Source organism: Salmo salar, chromosome 18 (assembly GCF_965601325.2).
Source record: "Salmo salar chromosome 18, fSalSal1, whole genome shotgun sequence".
NCBI classification, from domain to species: domain Eukaryota; kingdom Metazoa; phylum Chordata; class Actinopteri; order Salmoniformes; family Salmonidae; genus Salmo; species Salmo salar.
Genome location: NC_138308.1, coordinates 29,608,630 through 29,627,918, shown reverse-complemented (window position 1 = coordinate 29,627,918; position 19,289 = coordinate 29,608,630). Strand labels below are relative to the sequence as shown.

Genomic DNA, 19,289 nt, shown 5'->3' with positions numbered 1-19,289 from the left:
CCGTGTTGCACGCTGCATTCTGCATGTGAAACATAGGTGTTTGTGTGAGAACCTAACCTTGTCTCGCACTGGTTTTGTGTGTGTGTGTGTGTGTGTGTGTGTGTGTGTGTGTGTGTGTGTGTGTGTGTGTGTGTGTGTGTGTGTGTGTGTGTGTGTGTGTGTGTGTGTGAGAGAGAGAGAGAGAGAGAGAGAGAGAGAGAGAGAGAGAGAGAGAGAGAGAGAGAGAGAGAGAGAGAGAGAGAGAGAGAGAGAGGAGGAGAGAGAGAGAGAGAGAGAGAGAGAGAGAGGCCACACACACCGTGGCCGTATGATAGCCCAACTGAAGTTACACCACACACAACTATAACGTTTCCCAGAGCATTTCCATGTACAGGTAACTGCCAAAATAGAGGAAAAAACAACATAAAGTGTCTTAATAGGGCATTGGGACACCACAAGCCACCAAAATAGCTTCAATGGACCTTGGCATAGATTCTACAAGTGTCTGGAACTCTATTGGGTGGGATGCGACCCCATTCTTCCACAAGAAATTCCACAATTCTGTGTTTTGTTGATGGTGGTGAACACTGTCTCAGACACAGCTCCAGAATCTCCAATAAGTGTTTAATTGCGTTAAGATCTGGTGACTGAGATGGTCATGGCATACATTATGGTTTATATCGTTTTCATGCTCATCAAACCATTCAGGGACCACTCGTTCCCTGTGGATGTTAGCATTGCCATGGTAGCCAAAATAAGGGCCTGCCCAGCATTTTTATACATGACCCTAAGCATGATGGGATGTTAATTGCTTAATTAACTCAGGAACCACACCAGTGTGGAAGCACCTGCTTTCAATACACTTTGTATCCCTCATTTACTCAAGTGTTTCCATTATTTTTGGCAGTTACCTGTACGTTGCTTGACGTAAAGTTCCTTAATTTCTTCATACAGTAATTCTTCCAGACATCAATGTGATTTTAACGTAGACGCGGGGAGTCAGGAAGCAGGTGCAGATGGTGAGTTTAATAATAATGAACATCGACAGTTACAAAACAAGAGAAGCTTCTGGACATGAAAACTGAACCAATACTGCCTGAAGAGTGATGCAAGAATGTGCTAGATAAAGGGGGAGTAATCAGGGTAGTGATGGAGTCCAGGTGTGTGTAATGGGGGTTGACAGGTGTGAGTAATGGGGGTTGACAGGTGTGCATAATGGGGGTTGACAGGTAGGCGTAATGGGGGTTGACAGGTGTGAGTAATGGGGTTTGACAGGTGTGAGTAATGGGGGTTGACAGGTGTGAGTAATGGGGGTTGACAGGTGTGAGTAATGGGGGTTGACAGGTGTGCGTAATGGTGGTTGACAGGTGTGCGTAATGGGGGTTGACAGGTGTGAGTAATGGGGGTTGACAGGTATGCGTAATGGGGGTTGACAGGTGTGAGTAATGGGGGTTGACAGGTATGCGTAATGGGGGTTGACAGGTGTGCGTAATGGGGTTGACAGGTGTGCATAATGTGGATTGACAGGTGTGCATAATGGGGGTTGACAGGTGTGCGTAATGGTGGTTGACAGGTGTGCGTAATGGGGGTTGACAGGTGTGAGTAATGGGGGTTGACAGGTATGCGTAATGGGGGTTGACAGGTGTGAGTAATGGGGGTTGACAGGTGTGAGTAATGGGGGTTGACAGGTGTGAGTAATGGGGGTTGACAGGTATGCGTAATGGGGGTTGACAGGTGTGCGTAATGGGGTTGACAGGTATAAGTAATGGGGGTTGACAGGTGTGCGTAATGGGGGTTGACAGGTGTGCGTAATGGGGGTTGCCAGGACAGGTGATTAGTAGACCGACGATGTTGAGCGTGTGATTAGGTGATTAGGTGCAGTGTGAGGCAAGGTTGAGAGGGTCAGCCAGTGCAGTGCTATTGTACAGCTTTAGGCTTTAGGACCCTGAGGTGCTCCTAGTCCAGAAGTAGCCAGAGTCTTCATAGCTGTATGATCTACTAAACTTACATCTTCTGGCTCAGCTGTGTGAGTGCATATACATGCGTGTGTGTGTGTGTGTGTGTGTGTGTGTGTGTGTGTGTGTGTGTGTGTGTGTGTGTGTGTGTGTGTGTGTGTGTGTGGTGTGTGTGTGTGTGTGTGTGTGTGTGTGTGTGTGTGTGTGTGTGTGTGTGTGTGTGTTAACCAACTCAAAGTGTTCGGTTGGGTCGGCTGCTGTGTGGGGTTTTCATTCTTCCCACAGTTCCACTCCTGCAGGCAGTGTCTCTGTCAGCAGGGCCGGTTTCATTGGTCACCAAACGGAAAAAAACAGACTGAAACAGCGAGGGACTACATGGACTTTTCCAATAAGAAAGGTTCAGTTTCATTTTCGGTTGCAAAACGTTTGAAAATTTGTCCACTACATACCCTAACAAACACAACCTATTTACAAAATGTTCTGTTGAGTGCCTTAATGAACACAATCCAGATCTTGTACTGGACCTCAGCATAACATTTATGGTGACTCTTTCGAGGGCCAAATCCTACCTTCATGTATTGATGTCAATGGGAGACTTGCACAAATATTCTTGTTATATGCGCACAGAATAGTGATTACAGAGAATTGCTCTGCTGGGCATGCCACCCCCTAGCTCCATCCAGCCAACAGGGCTCATTTAATGAGGGGTGTGTTCTGTCTCTGAGTTTCTGGTCATTATTTCATAAAAAATATGTCAACAAGGTGTTTCCTTGACACTTTATTGGACAGAAAGATGAGGGTGCAGAAATGAACTGCCCCTACTCTCAATAGGGGCTCCTAATCTCCTCTTTCAGGTCCCCTTGTCTGGAGGGCCCTGTCGGGCTGCCATGCGCTACCGTCTTCCCCCAGCCCTGGCACCCTCTTTAGGCTACCACAGGTGGGATGGTGGGTGGGTATCCACCCTGGCAAGCATTTGTTTATCAAACCCACTTGTTGTGGGCACAATACTTGAACTAACTTGTATTGAGGGAACAGTGTGAATCCGTGCAAAACCTTTTCCCAAAGCCCTTTTGAAGGCGGCGGTCCATTGAGCCAGTGGAAGAGGAGAGGGGATTAAGTGGCTCAGCAGTGGCGCATTTCCGAGAGGGCTGATTAGCTCGACGCTCATTGTTAAATCAAGCAAAGGAAGGCCCTAGAGTAGAGAAAGGTAGGTGAATCGAGGAAGCTGAAGGGGCCCAGGAATGAAACAGCCAGCAGGAAGCCACTGGCGAGTTCACGGAGAAGGAAGGCAACTCCACCAAGTTTTCCTAACAGTTTTTGTCCGAACTCACCACTCATTCCGAAGGAGGGGTAGAGTAAAAAGGAGATTAGCATACAAAATTAGAGGCGGGGTGGGTGATTTTAAGAATTTTTAAGGGCAACTTGTCTGTCTTCTTCGTGTTTCCTTCCCACCATGCACTCTGTCTAGACAAAGTTAATTAAACTAGTATTAAACTGTAAAGAAAGTTCTGAGCTCCAGGGCGTTAGGAGAGGCTCTTTGAGGATTACATGGACGAGGGGCAGAAATAAAGAGGAGATATTTGTCAAGGCGTAATTGAGAAAGGTGTGAAGGAAGAGTATAATGAAAAGTTTTCTCTTGTTGTTAATTTGGCCCAGAGGGTTATCAGATCCCCAAGTGAACAATGTAACAAGACTCAGGTTGTGTTGTAGCCTACCACTGCTGAACATTGGTGATTTATATGTCACACAGGGGGAATATAAGAAATAATCATGCATTTGATTTAAACACTTCTGAAATTAATTCAACACTTTTGAAATGAATGGAGGTGAAATGGGTGATGGGCATGCTCAATAAATTAATATAATAGGGGGTTGTAGATTATACTTTTTTAATTACAAAAGTTTTAAAGAAAATATCAACAATAAAGCAACAACTTGGGAAAAATATGTACAATAAATTAACAATATACAGAACAAAGTGCTTCATTTTATTTACAATTAAATACATCCTTAAGGCAGGACTAGGAAGGGCAGGGCTGGAGAGGGAGGGAAGGGATGGGAAGGGATGGCAGGGAAGGGTAGGGGAGGGAAAGACAGGGCAGGGGAGGGTAGGGGAGGGGAAGACAGGGCAGGGGAGGGTAGGGGAGGGGAAGACAGGGCTGGGGAGGGTAGGGGAGGGGAAGACAGGGCAGGGGAGGGTAGGGGAGGGGAAGACAGGGCTGGGGAGGGTAGGGGAGGGGAAGACAGGGCTGGGGAGGGGAGGGCTGGTCAGGGCTGGGGAGGGCTGGTCAGGGCTGGGGAGGGCTGGGGAGGGGTGGTCATTGTAGGGAAGTGGACGAGTGGAATGTGCCCCGAAGTCTCTTGTTCTTTTTTCAAACCTACAGTATAATCTCAATATCTGTTGTGATACATGCTTGACAAACTACTGGGATGCTTTAATCTCAGGCACTGCCACGCGTAGAGAGAGCTTGGGCTGGAGTTGTCATCGTGACAGGAAGGAATGTCTGATAAACTGACCAATCAGAAATGGCATAGCTCATTGGTGGTACTTATGACAATAAATAAGAAGTTGTTGAGGTATGCTGTGGACTGACCGTTTAGGAAGAGTTGTTCAAGCTATCAAATATGAAGGAGATTATTCAGAGCGGCCATATGTAACATGCTTTAAATGCCCAATGACTTATAATGATATATATAATTGGGGGAAAAAGTAAAAAAATATATACTGTTAAATATATGTATACCATCAGTTCTAGACAAGTAATAGTATCCCTTCTTTCTCTATCATGTCGTTTTATCAACATGTTTTTTTTACACATTTTCTCCCCCACTATTAAACATTTGATTAGGATAATAACAATACTAGTCTTATTCAATAAATACATTTTCAATTATGTCTTTAGAACAAAAGCAGAACGCGTGTTGTAGAAATATTTGAGAGGGGCACAGTTTCGGTGCACAGAGGTCTGTGAAAATCAGCTTGTGAGAAGACATGGCGTGTGGCAGTGATGATGATGATGATGGTGAGGAAGATGGATGCTGCTCAGTGCTTCTTCCTCAGCCTCAGGTTCTTCCTACGGCTGCCGGCGCTCTCGTTCTTCCCCCTCTGCCCCCCATTCTTCACGCAGAAGTACTTGGTCACCGTCTTGCGGCACTGCTCGCACTTTACCGTGCAGCACCAGTGGAACTTGCAATTGCAACTCGACACCAGCTCAGCCTTCCTCTCCTCCACGGCTAAACCACACTCCCCGCACAGCCTCTTGCAGCTCCGCTTCTCCCACTTATTTAGTCTCTTGCCCTTCTTCAGGCACTCTCTGCCCTCTGTGCCGGGCAGGCCCAGGGTACGGTTCTCCAGGCAGTAGTCTGGGGAGTCCTCTAAGTGGACCAGTTCTTTACGAGAGATGGAGCTGAAGGTCTCAGCAATGGCACCTCGACTGGCTGCACTGTTCCCGGCCCCCCGGAGCAGGTCCACCTTGAATAAATGAATGATAAAATTAATTCTATGTGAAGTGTCTTTAGAGTGCTTATAAACAATATTGTTTAATATAAACAATATATACTGTACCTTCAGTGCTCGGTGGTACTTCTCCTTCAGATAGTTTCCCACCTCCCTGAAATCTGGGAGCTGTAACCAGCAGGTCTGTGTGGTGCAGGACCCAGAGACGCCATGGCACTTACACGTCTTCTGCATAGTCCCTTTCACTGCCTGGGAAGGAGAGGAAAGGGAAGGAGTGGAGGGAGGGGTTGCGGAAGGAAGGAAGGAAGGAAGGAAGGAAGGAAGGAAGGAAGGAAGGAAGGAAGGAAGGAAGGAAGGAAGGAAGGAAGGAAGGAAGGAAGGAAGGAAGGAAGGAAGGAAGGAAGGAAGGAAGGGAGAGAAGGAAAGCGGGAGGGGGAGAGAGGGAGGAAGCGAGAGAGTCTTTGGTTAAGCTTTTCTACAGTCTGTGATTCACCTGGAAAAATGGTAATTACATAATAATAACATGAAAATTACGGAAATTAAGTAAATACTGTGTAAACTCCAGACAGAACCTGTTGTTGCCATATAATTATTATGTAAATACCAGGCAAATACCAGGTGAAACAGGAGTGTAGAAAAATGTATAATTACTCAGACTTCTTTTTAAGATGGGGACATAGCAACAGAGGTTCATTGTCTGATTTGGTGGCTGAGTATGAAGTTGTTTTAAAGAATCAGTTGTGTATGTGAAGACCATTGGCTCTTGATTGATGTGTTGTCAAATGAACCCATTGCACACTCAAGCCTTCCCATTTGACAAAAAAGAGGATGAATTCACTAAGGGAGAAAGGATAGGTTCAAGGTTCATGCTGGAGTTTTTGTGGTCCCCCTCAATATTTTCTGACTTCACCCTGACACAGATGTCAACAGATGTCGGTTGAAAGGAACGTTTCTTTACGGGGAGGGGAAGAGCTTTCTCCCGAGGTGAGTGCCGAATCAAAGTTTCACATTGAGACACTGACTGTGTCCCTCCTGGAATGAGAGGAGTATTTATTAGACAAGGCCATTGTCAACATGTTTTCTGCCATGAGTACACCCAATGAAGAGTCTATGGAGAGTCTATTGAGCGGCAAAATGAAAAAGGGGTGAGTTTCTTTTTGTTACAATGATGCTCCAGGTGCCGTGGGGCTCGGAGGGGCAACGAGGCCCCAACAGGAGGGCTCCTAGGCGGAGTAAACAAAGACTACTCCAGCCTCTCACTTGTGGTCCTTCGTCCCTGACTAAGGACTCCTTAGGGGCCACACAAAGACTAACAGAATAAATGTTGGGCGCTTATTGCAAGAATAAAACTAAAAACTACTTAAAGAGAGCGGGCAGGCATAATACTGGCCCTGGTCTGCAGTGTGTGGCACCATGGGATACTCTAATTAAGAACTAGCACCAGTGATCCTGAGATTCTGAAACGTAAGACTTGTCATAATAAAGGACATTCATTGACTGGTAAACAGGCCCTTGTGGTACAGCGAACACACTGTGGTTATTGGAGGACAAGTGGCACCTCACTTATGGGGACGTGAAAGGGATGCTTGGGTGGTACGCTTGCTGTATGCTGTAATACTCAATGAGCAGACTGAGAAAGAAAGAAATGATTCTAAAGGTACTTTACATTGAGCAGTCGGTCAGTTGGGGGTTGAGTGGGAAACTCAAATATCTGACCCTTCACCTTGAACTACAAGAGCTCCCCCCTATGGCAATTGCACTGATTCAATCTCAACATGATCTGGGTTTTCAGAACAACCAGAAAACCAAGCTCTAAATCTATCTGGAATCATGATAATATTTCACTATATCATCAAAGTTTTTTAGATTGTATGGTATTGAGGGATAGCTTACCCCTTCCATCACCAAGGTGTAAAGTAAAAGTAAAGTTAACTAAATACTGTACCTTGCGTCCAGCCTCGTTGTTGTGGAGGTTCATGGCGGCCCGTGCGTCCTGGCCTGTCTCCAGCGTGTCAACAAACTGCTTGGAGATGGCCTCACCGAACACAACGTTGTCACTGCAGCCCCCCCACTGCCAGCCTGTACCCCCTGGGGACACAAGCAGGAGACATCAGTTTGTCTGTATGAGAGGATGGCTCACCATTTGTGATGAAAAAACGGAAGGGTATTATTTCCAAGGTACTTGAAAAAATACCTGTTTTGTTGTTTTGCCTACAACCGAATCACATTACATGAATACAACACATTGTGAATACAACACAGAGTGAATACAACACAGCGTGAATACAACACAGCGTGAATACAACACAGCGTGAATACAACACAGCGTGAATACAACACAGCGTGAATACAACACAGCGTGAATAAAACACAGCGTGAATACAACACAGTGTGAATACAACACAGCGTGAATACAACACAGCGTGAATACAACACAGCGTGAATACAACACAGCGTGAATACAACACAGCGTGAATAAAACACAGTGTGAATACAACACAGTGTGAATACAACACAGTGTGAATACAACACAATGTGTACACAGCTGTTTCATCTATGGATGTCTTGTAATGATCTGTGTGTGGATTTTTAAATCTTCTCTTACCCCGCTGTCCGTTCCTGGTGTCATCACAGCCACAGTTGTCAAAGTCCCCCAGACTGCAGTTCCTCGTCAGAGTGTACATGACCCCTGCTGAACTGATGGCATGGACAAACGCTGTCTCCCTGTTCGCTGTGGGAAAAAAACATATATTATATATAATATTATATTATATCATAGTCACTTTACAAATGACCTCGAATAACATGTACCCCCGCACATTGACTCGGTACCCACTCTATATAGCCTCGTTATTGTTATGTAAATGCTATTTGATTTAGTAGCAATGATTATTGAACTGATGGCAAGGACAAACGCTGTCTCTCGGTTCGCTGTGGACAAAAAACAAATATTATATATAATATTATATGGTATTATAGTCGTAATGATTACTGAACTGATGGCAAGGACAAACGCTGTCTCTCTGTTCGCTGTGTGTGAGAGAGACATTTTAAATGCACTCAGGAATACCTTCTCCTGAAGAGGTCATTCCTCTCCTCTAGTCATTATCTTCAGAGTGGGGCTTCTATTTCAACGCCTCTCACTCCACAGTATCCTTTATCTCCTATTTCTCCTGGTAATTAACACATTGGCTCTAATTGCCATTGGTGTGCCATATTTTCGCAAGGCCCCTGAGCAGTGTCCCGTCGATGGGTGGCTCAGTAGGATGTTGTGAATTGGATTTGTAGCATAGTTTTAGCCAGGGTGACCGTGGGGTTGTATTGTTTTAGCCAGGGTGACCGTGGGGTTGTGTTGTTTTAGCCAGGGTGACCGTGGGGTTGTGTTGTTTTAGCCAGGGTGACCGTGGGGTTGTGTTGTTTTAGCCAGGGTGACCGTGGGGTTGTATTGTTTTAGCCAGGGTGGCCATGGGGTTGCTGTTGTTTTAGCCAGGGTGACCGTGGGGTTGTGTTGTTTTAGCCAGGGTGACCGTGGGGTTGTGTTGTTTTAGCCAGGGTGACTGTGGGGTTGTGTTGTTTTAGCCAGGGTGACCGTGGGGTTGTGTTGTTTTAGCCAGGGTGACCGTGGGGTTGCTGTTGTTTTAGCCAGGGTGACCGTGGGGTTGCTGTTGTTTTAGCCAGGGTGACCGTGGGGTTGTGTTGTTTTAGCCAGGGTGACCGTGGGGTTGTGTTGTTTTAGCCAGGGTGACCGTGGGGTTGCTGTTGTTTTAGCCAGGGTGACCGTGGGGTTGTGTTGTTTTAGCCAGGGTGACCGTGGGGTTGCTGTTGTTTTAGCCAGGGTGACCGTGGGGTTGTGTTGTTTTAGCCAGGGTGACCGTGGGGTTGTGTTGTTTTAGCCAGGGTGACCGTGGGGTTGTGTTGTTTTAGCCAGGGTGACCGTGGGGTTGTGTTGTTTTAGCCAGGGTGACCGTGGGGTTGTGTTGTTTTAGCCAGGGTGACCGTGGGGTTGTATTGTTTTAGCCAGGGTGACCGTGGGGTTGTATTGTTTTAGCCAGGGTGACCGTGGGGTTGTGTTGTTTTAGCCAGGGTGACCGTGGGGTTGTGTTGTTTTAGCCAGGGTGACCGTGGGGTTGTGTTGTTTTAGCCAGGGTGACCGTGGGGTTGCTGTTGTTTTAGCCAAGGTGACCGTGGGGTTGTATTGTTTTAGCCAGGGTGACCGTGGGGTTGTATTGTTTTAGCCAGGGTGACCTTGGGGTTGTGTTGTTTTAGCCAGGGTGACCGTGGGGTTGCTGTTGTTTTAGCCAGGGTGACCGTGGGGTTGTGTCGTTTTAGCCAGGGTGACCGTGGGGTTGCTGTTGTTTTAGCCAGGGTGACCGTGGGGTTGTGTTGTTTTAGCCAGGGTGACCGTGGGGTTGTGTTGTTTTAGCCAGGGTGACCGTGGGGTTGCTGTTGTTTTAGCCAGGGTGACCGTGGGGTTGTGTTGTTTTAGCCAGGGTGACCGTGGGGTTGTGTTGTTTTAGCCAGGGTGACCGTGGGGTTGTGTTGTTTTAGCCAGGGTGACCGTGGGGTTGTGTCGTTTTAGCCAGGGTGACCGTGGGGTTGTGTTGTTTTAGCCAGGGTGACCGTGGGGTTGTGTTGTTTTAGCCAGGGTGACCGTGGGGTTGTATTGTTTTAGCCAGGGTGACCGTGGGGTTGTGTTGTTTTAGCCAGGGTGACCGTGGGGTTGTGTTGTTTTAGCCAGGGTGACCGTGGGGTTGTGTTGTTTTAGCCAGGGTGACCGTGGGGTTGTGTTGTTTTAGCCAGGGTGACCGTGGGGCTTGCTGTTGGATTTGGGCGAGGCGACCATGGCGGCTGTTGGGTTGCTGTAATGATCCTTTTGACTGATGAATCTCATGACTAAACAAACAAATGCCATCTCACGTTCTAGAAAGAGTCAGCATATACAGTACTACATTACTTTTGACCGTATAGTGTCCTACATATCTTCTGGTCAAAAATAGTACACTATATTCATTGGCTCTTACCGCTGCGGAGGCTTCTGTGTGTGGACAGCTGCAGGGCTCTCTCAGGGCAGTTCCATCGGTCCCAGGCAAACTGATATTTACACTCCTCGATGCCGCTCTGAGCCCCGGCCGCTACGCTGCTAGAGTAAATCAGGTGCACCTTGAGGAACACAGAGTATATCATCAGGTCACTTAAAACTGAATAGGTTCAATCATGACCATGGGAAGCAATACATTCTAGGGACATTTACTACCATAACCCTAAAAGTTGTAGTGTATACAAGATTTTTAAAGTTTTTAACAACGGTGGGAAAAGTCTTAATACAATATTAATTCAACTTTTTTAACCTGTTTCACAACCCCTGAATGAGTTGGAATCCCAAGCCCTATTCTTTACAAGTTCACTATGTCCACTTGGCTTGTTCGCCTAGCTCTCTGGTCCTTGTTGAGACTGTGTGAATGATATGTCTCAAGTGGCCTGTGCAGAGACTGAGCCACCACCTCTCTGCTTCTCACTGGGGTCTGGTGGGCTAATGATGACCACCCACCACACCATAGTACTGCACAGGCCAGCACTGCCTTCCCTGCCACTACTGCCTCTAGTTTATTCACACGCAACACACATTATCTATGCCTCTCCTCCTCTAGTCTAGTCTAGATCTATCAAGCCAGGGAATTCTACTGCCTCTAGTCTAGCTCTATCAACCCAGGGACCTCTACTGCCTAGCCTAGATATATAGGTCCACGAGTTGATAGAGCCAGCCTGGTCTCATAGACTAGACATAACATAGTAAATGTAAATCTGGGACACTCAAATCAGTATGTTATGTTACATTTGGTATGGTTACATAAGACAGAAAGTTACTTAAGGAAAAAATGAAAGTAGGGTGGTTGGTCGGGCGTATAATGCAAACGTCTAGCAACCCAAAGGTTGCGAGTTCGAATGTCATCACGGACAACTTTAGTATTTTAGGTAATTAACAACTTTAACTACTTACTAGTTTTTAGCTACTTTGCAACTACTTATCATGTTAGCTAACCCTTCCCCTAACCCTAACCTTAACCCTCTTAGCTAACCCTAACCCTAACGCGTTAACCTAACTTCTAAACTTAACCCTAACCTTAACCTTAACCCCTAACCCTAACCCCTAGCCTAGCTAACGTTAGCCACCTAGCCACCTAGCTAGAACTCGTAACATATAATAGGTTTTGCAAATTCGCAACATATTGTATGTTTTGCAAATTCGGAACATATATAATATGAACTGTATACAAATTGCATACAAATGGATACTTACCATACAAAATGTAACATATCATACTAAAGGAGCATCTCTGATTTACATATAGAATAGTAAGAATTGCTCTAAGACCAGGTTGCCTCTATACACACTGAACAAATAACTCTACATGCTTCTACTATCTCAACCCATGGACATTCAAAGCTTCTCAGCCTTAATAGAGTCAAGAGCTGTAGATAGGAACCCAAAAGGCCACCATAACACTGATAAGGCCTACCCTTGCTGTTGTTACAACAAATCAATGATGAAAGGAGATATTTAGATTTATATGTAACCATGACAATCTCATTCTGGAGAAATGCAGTCTATTTAGAAACAGAGGGGAAAGAGAGTAACATACGCAGACAGCAATAGGAGATCCTTACAGGGGTGGTCTTTGCTCTCTTTTTTGGGATAGGGAAGAAGGGAAGGGAAAGAGGGATCTGGCCAGAAGATCAAAAGAATGTTGGCTTACCTTAGGTCCAGTCATAAGGAAATTATTCACTGACCTGGAAGAGCAGACAGCTTATTAACTCTGGGAATTAAAAGTTGTCCTTCAGCCAGGGCAGGAATTCCACAGCTCCCTCACTTAAGTCTCTCATTAGTTATCTTTAATAACATTTAATAACAAGGTACGAAAGCATCATTGGCTATCTTAAATAACATGTTACTGAAGCATTTATTAGCATACTCTCAGAAATTCAGTGTCCTTCAGTAAAGGGAGGGATTTCTTTGCTCCCTCATTAGATAACGATCTTTAATAAAATGTAATAACATGGTACTAAACCATCATCAATCTAAATCATTGTCTCCCATATGAATGAAACCCCCGCTTGCTGGTCAATAACCATGCTGGTAAAGTGACATTTCTTGGGGATGTTATATCCAAAATACCTAAAATAAAGCCCTAAGCTAATTATGATAAAATTATTAATTTATACTAACAAAATACATTGTTACTGGTCACATACACAAAAACTCAATAAAATACAGTGGGATGAAAGTATATTCATGAGTAATAAACATGGAACAAAAAATAATTGTAGGAAAATATTTAATTATAATAATTTAATAATTGTCCATGCCTACATTTTCATAAAGGAAAATCAAGAAGCCTAACTGTTTCCCAGTCCTGCACCAAATGATGTAATTTGGTAAACAATTTTGGAAGGTAAAAAAACTGAACAGAAAATCACTTTTTAATTTGATCAGTAAATAGAAAAACATTTCAACATATAAATCATGGAATTATTTATATATTCCAATAGGCCTATTTACCAATATTTCATGAACGACCTTCCTATCACATACATCGTATCAAATCAATGAGGCAATCACAAAGAATCCAAAATGGTTAAAACTCACCAGCTGCAGCAAGACGTTGTCATGTGAGACATCAAAATGAAGATACAGTAAAAGACCTCCAAATGCATGAACATCCTGCCAGAAGAGACGAGAGAGGATAGAGATGGCATGCACATTAGAGCAGCTCTCTAAAGGAGAAGAGAGGATATAGCGAGAGGCTACCAACCCTACATACATACACAACTCCACTGGCTGTATATGCCAAGGTTCTCATGCGGGACTCACTCGAGGGGGGCTCTGAAATGGACCCACTCTCATCCCAACAAGAGATTATCTACTTAATTAAAGATGTTCCCCTTCTTACTCCCTCGACCAATCAGAAGGAGCACACCGAGGAGAGACAGAAATGATCAAAAGGGCACCCTGGGCCTCGCGCGGACAAATAGCAGCCCGAAATCTCTTTTTCATTGCGCGGCCTTCTGAAGGATTCAGGATAAAGTTCAATAATATTAAACCGGCTGAAATCGACTGATCGCTAATAGATCTGGTGGTGTTTGCGCCCTGAAAAATTTATTTACACACCGTCTTGAAAGAGTTTGATACAGTGTTAACTGGTAACAGTCACGGATTACTGATATTATATCATTGGAACAAACATGAGATGTTATTCTAATTAACATCCCATTGTTTCAAATTCAATGTTGAAGCATTGTTGTCATTTTACATTTTCAAGAATGCGCTCAGGTTCCCCCAAGTTATTTTCGAACTTCTGATGTAAAATGAAATATAGGCCTATTAAAATGAATTTTAAATGGTTTAACCAAAAATAGATTTTAGGGAAATAGTTTTAAAAGAACATCAGATAGCCTATTCATATTGATAATTGTTTAGCCTAACATAATCAATCATGCACTAGAATTAGAGATCGAGTATTCATGTTGATTGTTTTGGGGGTGGTAAGGCATATTAGATCCTCTAATGAACTGAAGACATATTATACCTACTCGAAAATGAGTTGATAATTAGCCTAATACAAATCGAGGAAAAAGTGTTTATTTATAGCATAAATAGCTAGGTTTACGTACAATTGTCAACAGATTTTCATGAAAATATTTTAATTCCAGAAAACTGACTTGTTGTGGATTTAAAAAAAAAAATCGGTACGTAATGACAGTGCACACAAAATGTACTTTCTCTGCTTAAGTTTTCATGTACCAAATAACATTTTAAAGTTCAGTGTTTTCCATCACATTTTAAACTCTACTGATATTTTGTCACAAAAACTGTTATATTAAATAGCAAATGTGCCTCTTTGGTCTTGGCATGTGCGCTGTAGCCAACAGCTTGCAGATACAGTGCAGGTAGGCTGTGCGGCTAGTCTTCCAGTACATGATGAGATTATTATGGATAAGAGCAATAATATTTTTATCTGTCAAACGGCAGTCAAGCATCGATCATCATGTCACCAGAATAAGACCCTCAATATTTATTGGAAAGGAGCATCAAGATCACCTTGCACTTTCACCAGCCTGTGAAATTCATCATAAATGATTTCATCTGTTGCCTAATAAATAAACGGCATGCTTTCCCAACAAGTAATAGTGGGAAGACCACACATGTCATCATTTCACTCCAAGTTTAATTTGATATTATGGTTATTATATCAATATTTGCCCATAAAAGCGTTTCCACCCCAATTTCTCGCATAATTAATGTTACCGACACAAAAAGATCCCACGATGTCAAATGAACGAACACATTATCTGTTGGCATTCATAAAATTGTGCCAAAACTTCCTGTTTCCGTCATAGCTGTAGTAAGGAAAGTGCAAGTGATGTGCTTGATGCTCCTTTTCCAATAAATATTGAGGGTCATATTCTGGTGACATGATGATTGATGTGGCTGCCTTTGATAAATACAAATATTATCCCTCTTATCCATAATAAGCTCATAATGTAGGTAGTTTACCAGCACTGTATCTGCAAACTGTTGAGTAGTTTTCTAGAGCACAAGTCAAGTCCAGAGTGGGCACATTTGCTATATAACGCAACAGTTTTTGTGACTAAACCATCAGCAGAGTTGAAATGTGATGGAAACCCATTTAACTTGTATGTTTTATTCTGTACATGGGAATTTAATGCAAACATTATTTTTATGTGCACTATGTCATCACGCACATACTTTTATCCCGCAATAAGTCCGTTTTATGAAAACACATCTCTTGTGGCAAAATGTGCATATTATTTCATGCATATTATTTTATGCACATTTAAAAATATTTCCATTGGATGGAAACCTAGCTAGTGTTGCATATTAAAGCTGTTGCGCATTACTGCCAATGTCCTTCCTCAAAATGATGACATTAGTCCTTTATGAGAATTCCAAGTTGCACTGTAGCCCACTAGCTTGGTTTCCATCCAATTTGCCACAGATTGTCGTGCGAATATTCTCAAATCCGCATAAAAACATGTGCATTTCCCCACCACAGATGTGTTTCCATAAAATGGACTTGTTGCCGATAAAAGACTGTGCGCGGTGACATAGTGGGCCTACACATACAAGTAAATGTTGAGTTAAATTCCCATGTACCGAATAAAAAACACAAGTTAAATAGGTTTCAACTCTAATGATGTTTTTTTTTCACAAAAAATGTGTTATGTTGTGTGTGCCCACTCTGGTGTTGGCACGTGTGCTCTAGCCAACAGCACGCAGATAGTGTGCGCAGATAGCACGGTTGGCTAGAGTGCATTATTATAGCCTACATAATGAAATTATTATTGACAAAGGAGCGAGATTCTTTTTATTTGTCAAATGGCAGCCAAGCATCAATTTATCATGTCACTAGAAAAATTGAATAAGACCCTCGATGTTTATTGGAAAGGAGCATCAAGCACCTTGCACTTTCACCACCCTGTGAAATTCATCATCATTTATGTAATCTTCAAGTTTTAATGTCACATGCACAAGTACAGTGAAATGCCTTTCTTGCAAGCTCTAAACGCAACAATGCAGTAACCATAATTTAATTAATCTGTAGCCTAATAAACTATATGCTTTCCCAACAAGTCATATTAGGAGTAACACACGTCATCCCATGACTCCAAGTTTACTTAGATATGATGGTTATTATATCATTATTTGCAAGGGGGAAACTTTGGATTTAAAACATTTTTAAAACCTATTTATAAAAATAAAAAAATTAAGTGGTAGATCAGCTTTAATATTGTTTCAATGTATTTGTCTGCATCATTTCCAATCTTCTTTATATATTTTTGTAAATACTTATATATATTTAAAAATATATTTTACTTTATTATTTCCCCCTAACCCTGCCATCCCTCCCCTAATTGGAGTAAACTAATGGATGACAACACTTAGGCTTCTACTTCCAGCTTATACATACAATATACATTTTACGGACACAGTATATTTTACAATAGTTATCTTTTGTTTGTTTTTAGTCCCATCCTTCAGCTCCACTCAACCCCTCCCATCTATCTCTGAAGACCATCCAGTCCCATCCTTCAGCTCCACTCAACCCCTCCCATCTATCTCTGAAGACCATCCAGTCCCATCCTTCAGCTCCACTCAACCCCTCCCATCTATCTCTGAACACCATCCAGTTTTGATTTCTATTTGCCATATATTTTTCAACTGTGCTGTGATGTTTCACAAAAGTTCTGGACCTTTTTATTCTCATAGATTCTACATATTGTAAAATATAAAAATATATTTTTTGCTAAGAGTATTATTATATTATTGAGCAATTAACTATGACTTTTAAAATCAGCAAGCAGTGCTATTTGCAGAGGGGGACATAACTTGGCAGGGGGTCTGGGGGACCTCCCATTGGCCCTTCTAGCCATCTCTATTTAGAACAACAAAAAGTAAACAAAAATGCCCCAGTCATCAAGCTAGGTAAGAGATTATTAAATTTGTTTAAGTGATTGATATGACTGAACTAGATCCATGATAATTCAATAATCAATATTGTGTTGCACCTTTAACCAATAGCTTAAGAAATGAACAACTCTTACAAATAAAGTACAAAGACAACTTTTGATCCTCTATATCAAATTTCAGCCAGACCGCCCAGTCAACCCAAGCCGCATACACGCCCGACCCCCACCAGTCTTTTCAATAACTCAACTCTCTCCCCAACACAACTTCCTTCCATTCTTTTTTTTATGTCTCAAGGGAAAGGTTTGGAAAACAGAATTTTAATAAGAACACAGATAAACCTACACATTAACACACAGAAGCAGTACACCCTCCATATAATTCATATCATTGGCCTAATACTACTACAGAGCTCTTTTTACTTGCACACAATATAGCTGGGTCACCCCGTCCTGCCCCTAGGGGTCCACGGCCCTGCAGCGCCCCAACCCAACACACCCCACTCAGCATTAGGATCTTAGTGAAATATTTATTATTGGTTTCAGGTGTGTTAGGCCAAGGACAGAGTGACAACCAACAGTACGGCAGACACCCAGGCCCAGGACTGAGCAGCCCAGCAGCTAGGGATTGCCTAAATAGGTATCACCCCTGACGTGGGCATGTTTTCAATACAGACTCCTTTTGTCGTACAGTATTCCACAGAAGGCATTCAGACCTTATGAATGTAGCACAGTATACCCTCAATCTTAAAACAAATCTAGTGAAACTGTACATAACTTGACATTTCTTCCATACATTGTGGGAGGATAACCAACCGTTCTATTAATGGCAATGCATTTGTTAGTCATTATAAATGCTAGGTTACACAGTTTCTTCTGATAACAGTCTCCAGTATCAACATTTCCAAGCAAACAAAAACAGGGAGAAGGGAGAATCTGTAGACATGCTGAGATAAAAGAAAATACTCTTTGCCAGAATTCAGCCAGCCTTCACAATACCATAACATATGCAAATATGCCCCCTTTTGTGCTTTAAACCTCCAGCAGAATAATACAATTTCTAAGTGCATGATATTCAGTGACACTGGCATATAGAACGTTCTATGGATGGTCTTAAACTGCAGTAATTTATGTCTGAGATTATATGAACCTGACTGGGCATTCTAACATATCTGAATCCATTCATCATCAATAGCGTCTCCCAGGTCTTCCTCACATTTTTGTTTTACATGTTTTGTGTCATCGGGAAAATCCTCTATCAACCCTTGATACAGTTTGGAAATCAACTTTGGGAGTTGGTCAGACTGCCTTAAAATAGCATCTGGCTTGTCCAGTGTTTGCTGGACAGAGAGAATAAAGTGTTGTATCTGCAAAAATTCACCTCACCTCTGTAACTGACTGGTCTTCCCTGGCTGCCTGACCCTGCTGAGACCCCTGTCACCATCTGATTCTCCTAAAATGAGGCATGTCAAAGAATTACCTTGGTGTACATTTATACATTATATTATCCAAAATATAATCAATGGTTCAATAATTGAAATGACCATAATTCCCAGATCCCAGACTGTAGCTTTAAACTGCTGTCCTGTAGCTACTGTAGGTCTACCCATCAACTCAAGATGGAACTTTGTATCATTCTGGTCTTCCCTCGCTGTCTGACCCTGCTGGGACCCCAGTCACCATCTAATCCTGCTAAAACATGATGAGCATAGTGTTGTGTACTAACTGCACTAGAGGGCTGCGGTCCAGACAGAGATCATTGCGGCGCGGTCTGCATTTTTCATGCTCTAGGCGGAAGCAGGCAGTCAGACAGACGACTTTGGTGTCACAAGGGTCGTCGAAAGGGGACCAAGGCGCAGCGTGTAAAGTGCTCATATTTCCTTTATTTATGATGACACTTAAACAAAATAACAAGCACGACAGCCAACAGTTCCGTCAGGTACATCGTAAAAACGGAAAACAACTACCCACAAACCCCAAAGGAAAACAGGCTGCCTAAGTATGGCTTCCAATCAGAGACAACGAAAGACACCTGCCTCTGATTGGAAACCATACCCGGCCAAAACATGGAAAACAAAACATAGAAATAGAATACTAGAAAACCCCCACATATAAACAGAAAACCCCAAACCACCCAACACAACCATCTGTCATGCGCTGACAACTCTACTATGGCAAATGACCTCTTACAAGGGTCAGGACGTGACAGTACCCCCCCCCCCCCCCCCCCCCCAAAGGTGCAGACCCCGACTGCACCCAAACAAAAACCCAACAAAAACAACCCCAAACACAAAGGGAGGGAAGGGAGGGTGACAAACGTCTATGGCGGCTCGTGCGCTACACCCAGACCCTTCCTCTGCCTCCAATCCTCCAGCAACGGAGGTGACTCCGGATCAGGGCGTAACCCCCATTCC

General features: G+C 43.3%; 1 protein-coding gene across 1 annotated transcript; it reads right to left on the bottom strand.

Annotated features, from left to right (window-relative positions):
- Window positions 1-4,592: 4,592 nt before the first annotated feature.
- LOC106577209 (protein Wnt-8) lies at window positions 4,593-5,803 on the bottom strand. Its single transcript, XM_082964871.1, has one exon. The coding sequence runs from the start codon at window positions 5,623-5,625 to the stop codon at window positions 4,978-4,980; it is 648 nt and encodes a 215-aa protein (XP_082820997.1). The 5' UTR covers window positions 5,626-5,803; the 3' UTR covers window positions 4,593-4,977.
- Window positions 5,804-19,289: the final 13,486 nt, after the last annotated feature.

Excerpts from the sequence above, each read along its gene's own strand:
- LOC106577209 (XM_082964871.1), bottom strand. The coding sequence starts at position 5,625 with ATGCAGAAGACGTGTAAGTGCCATGGCGTCTCTGGGTCCTGCACCACA.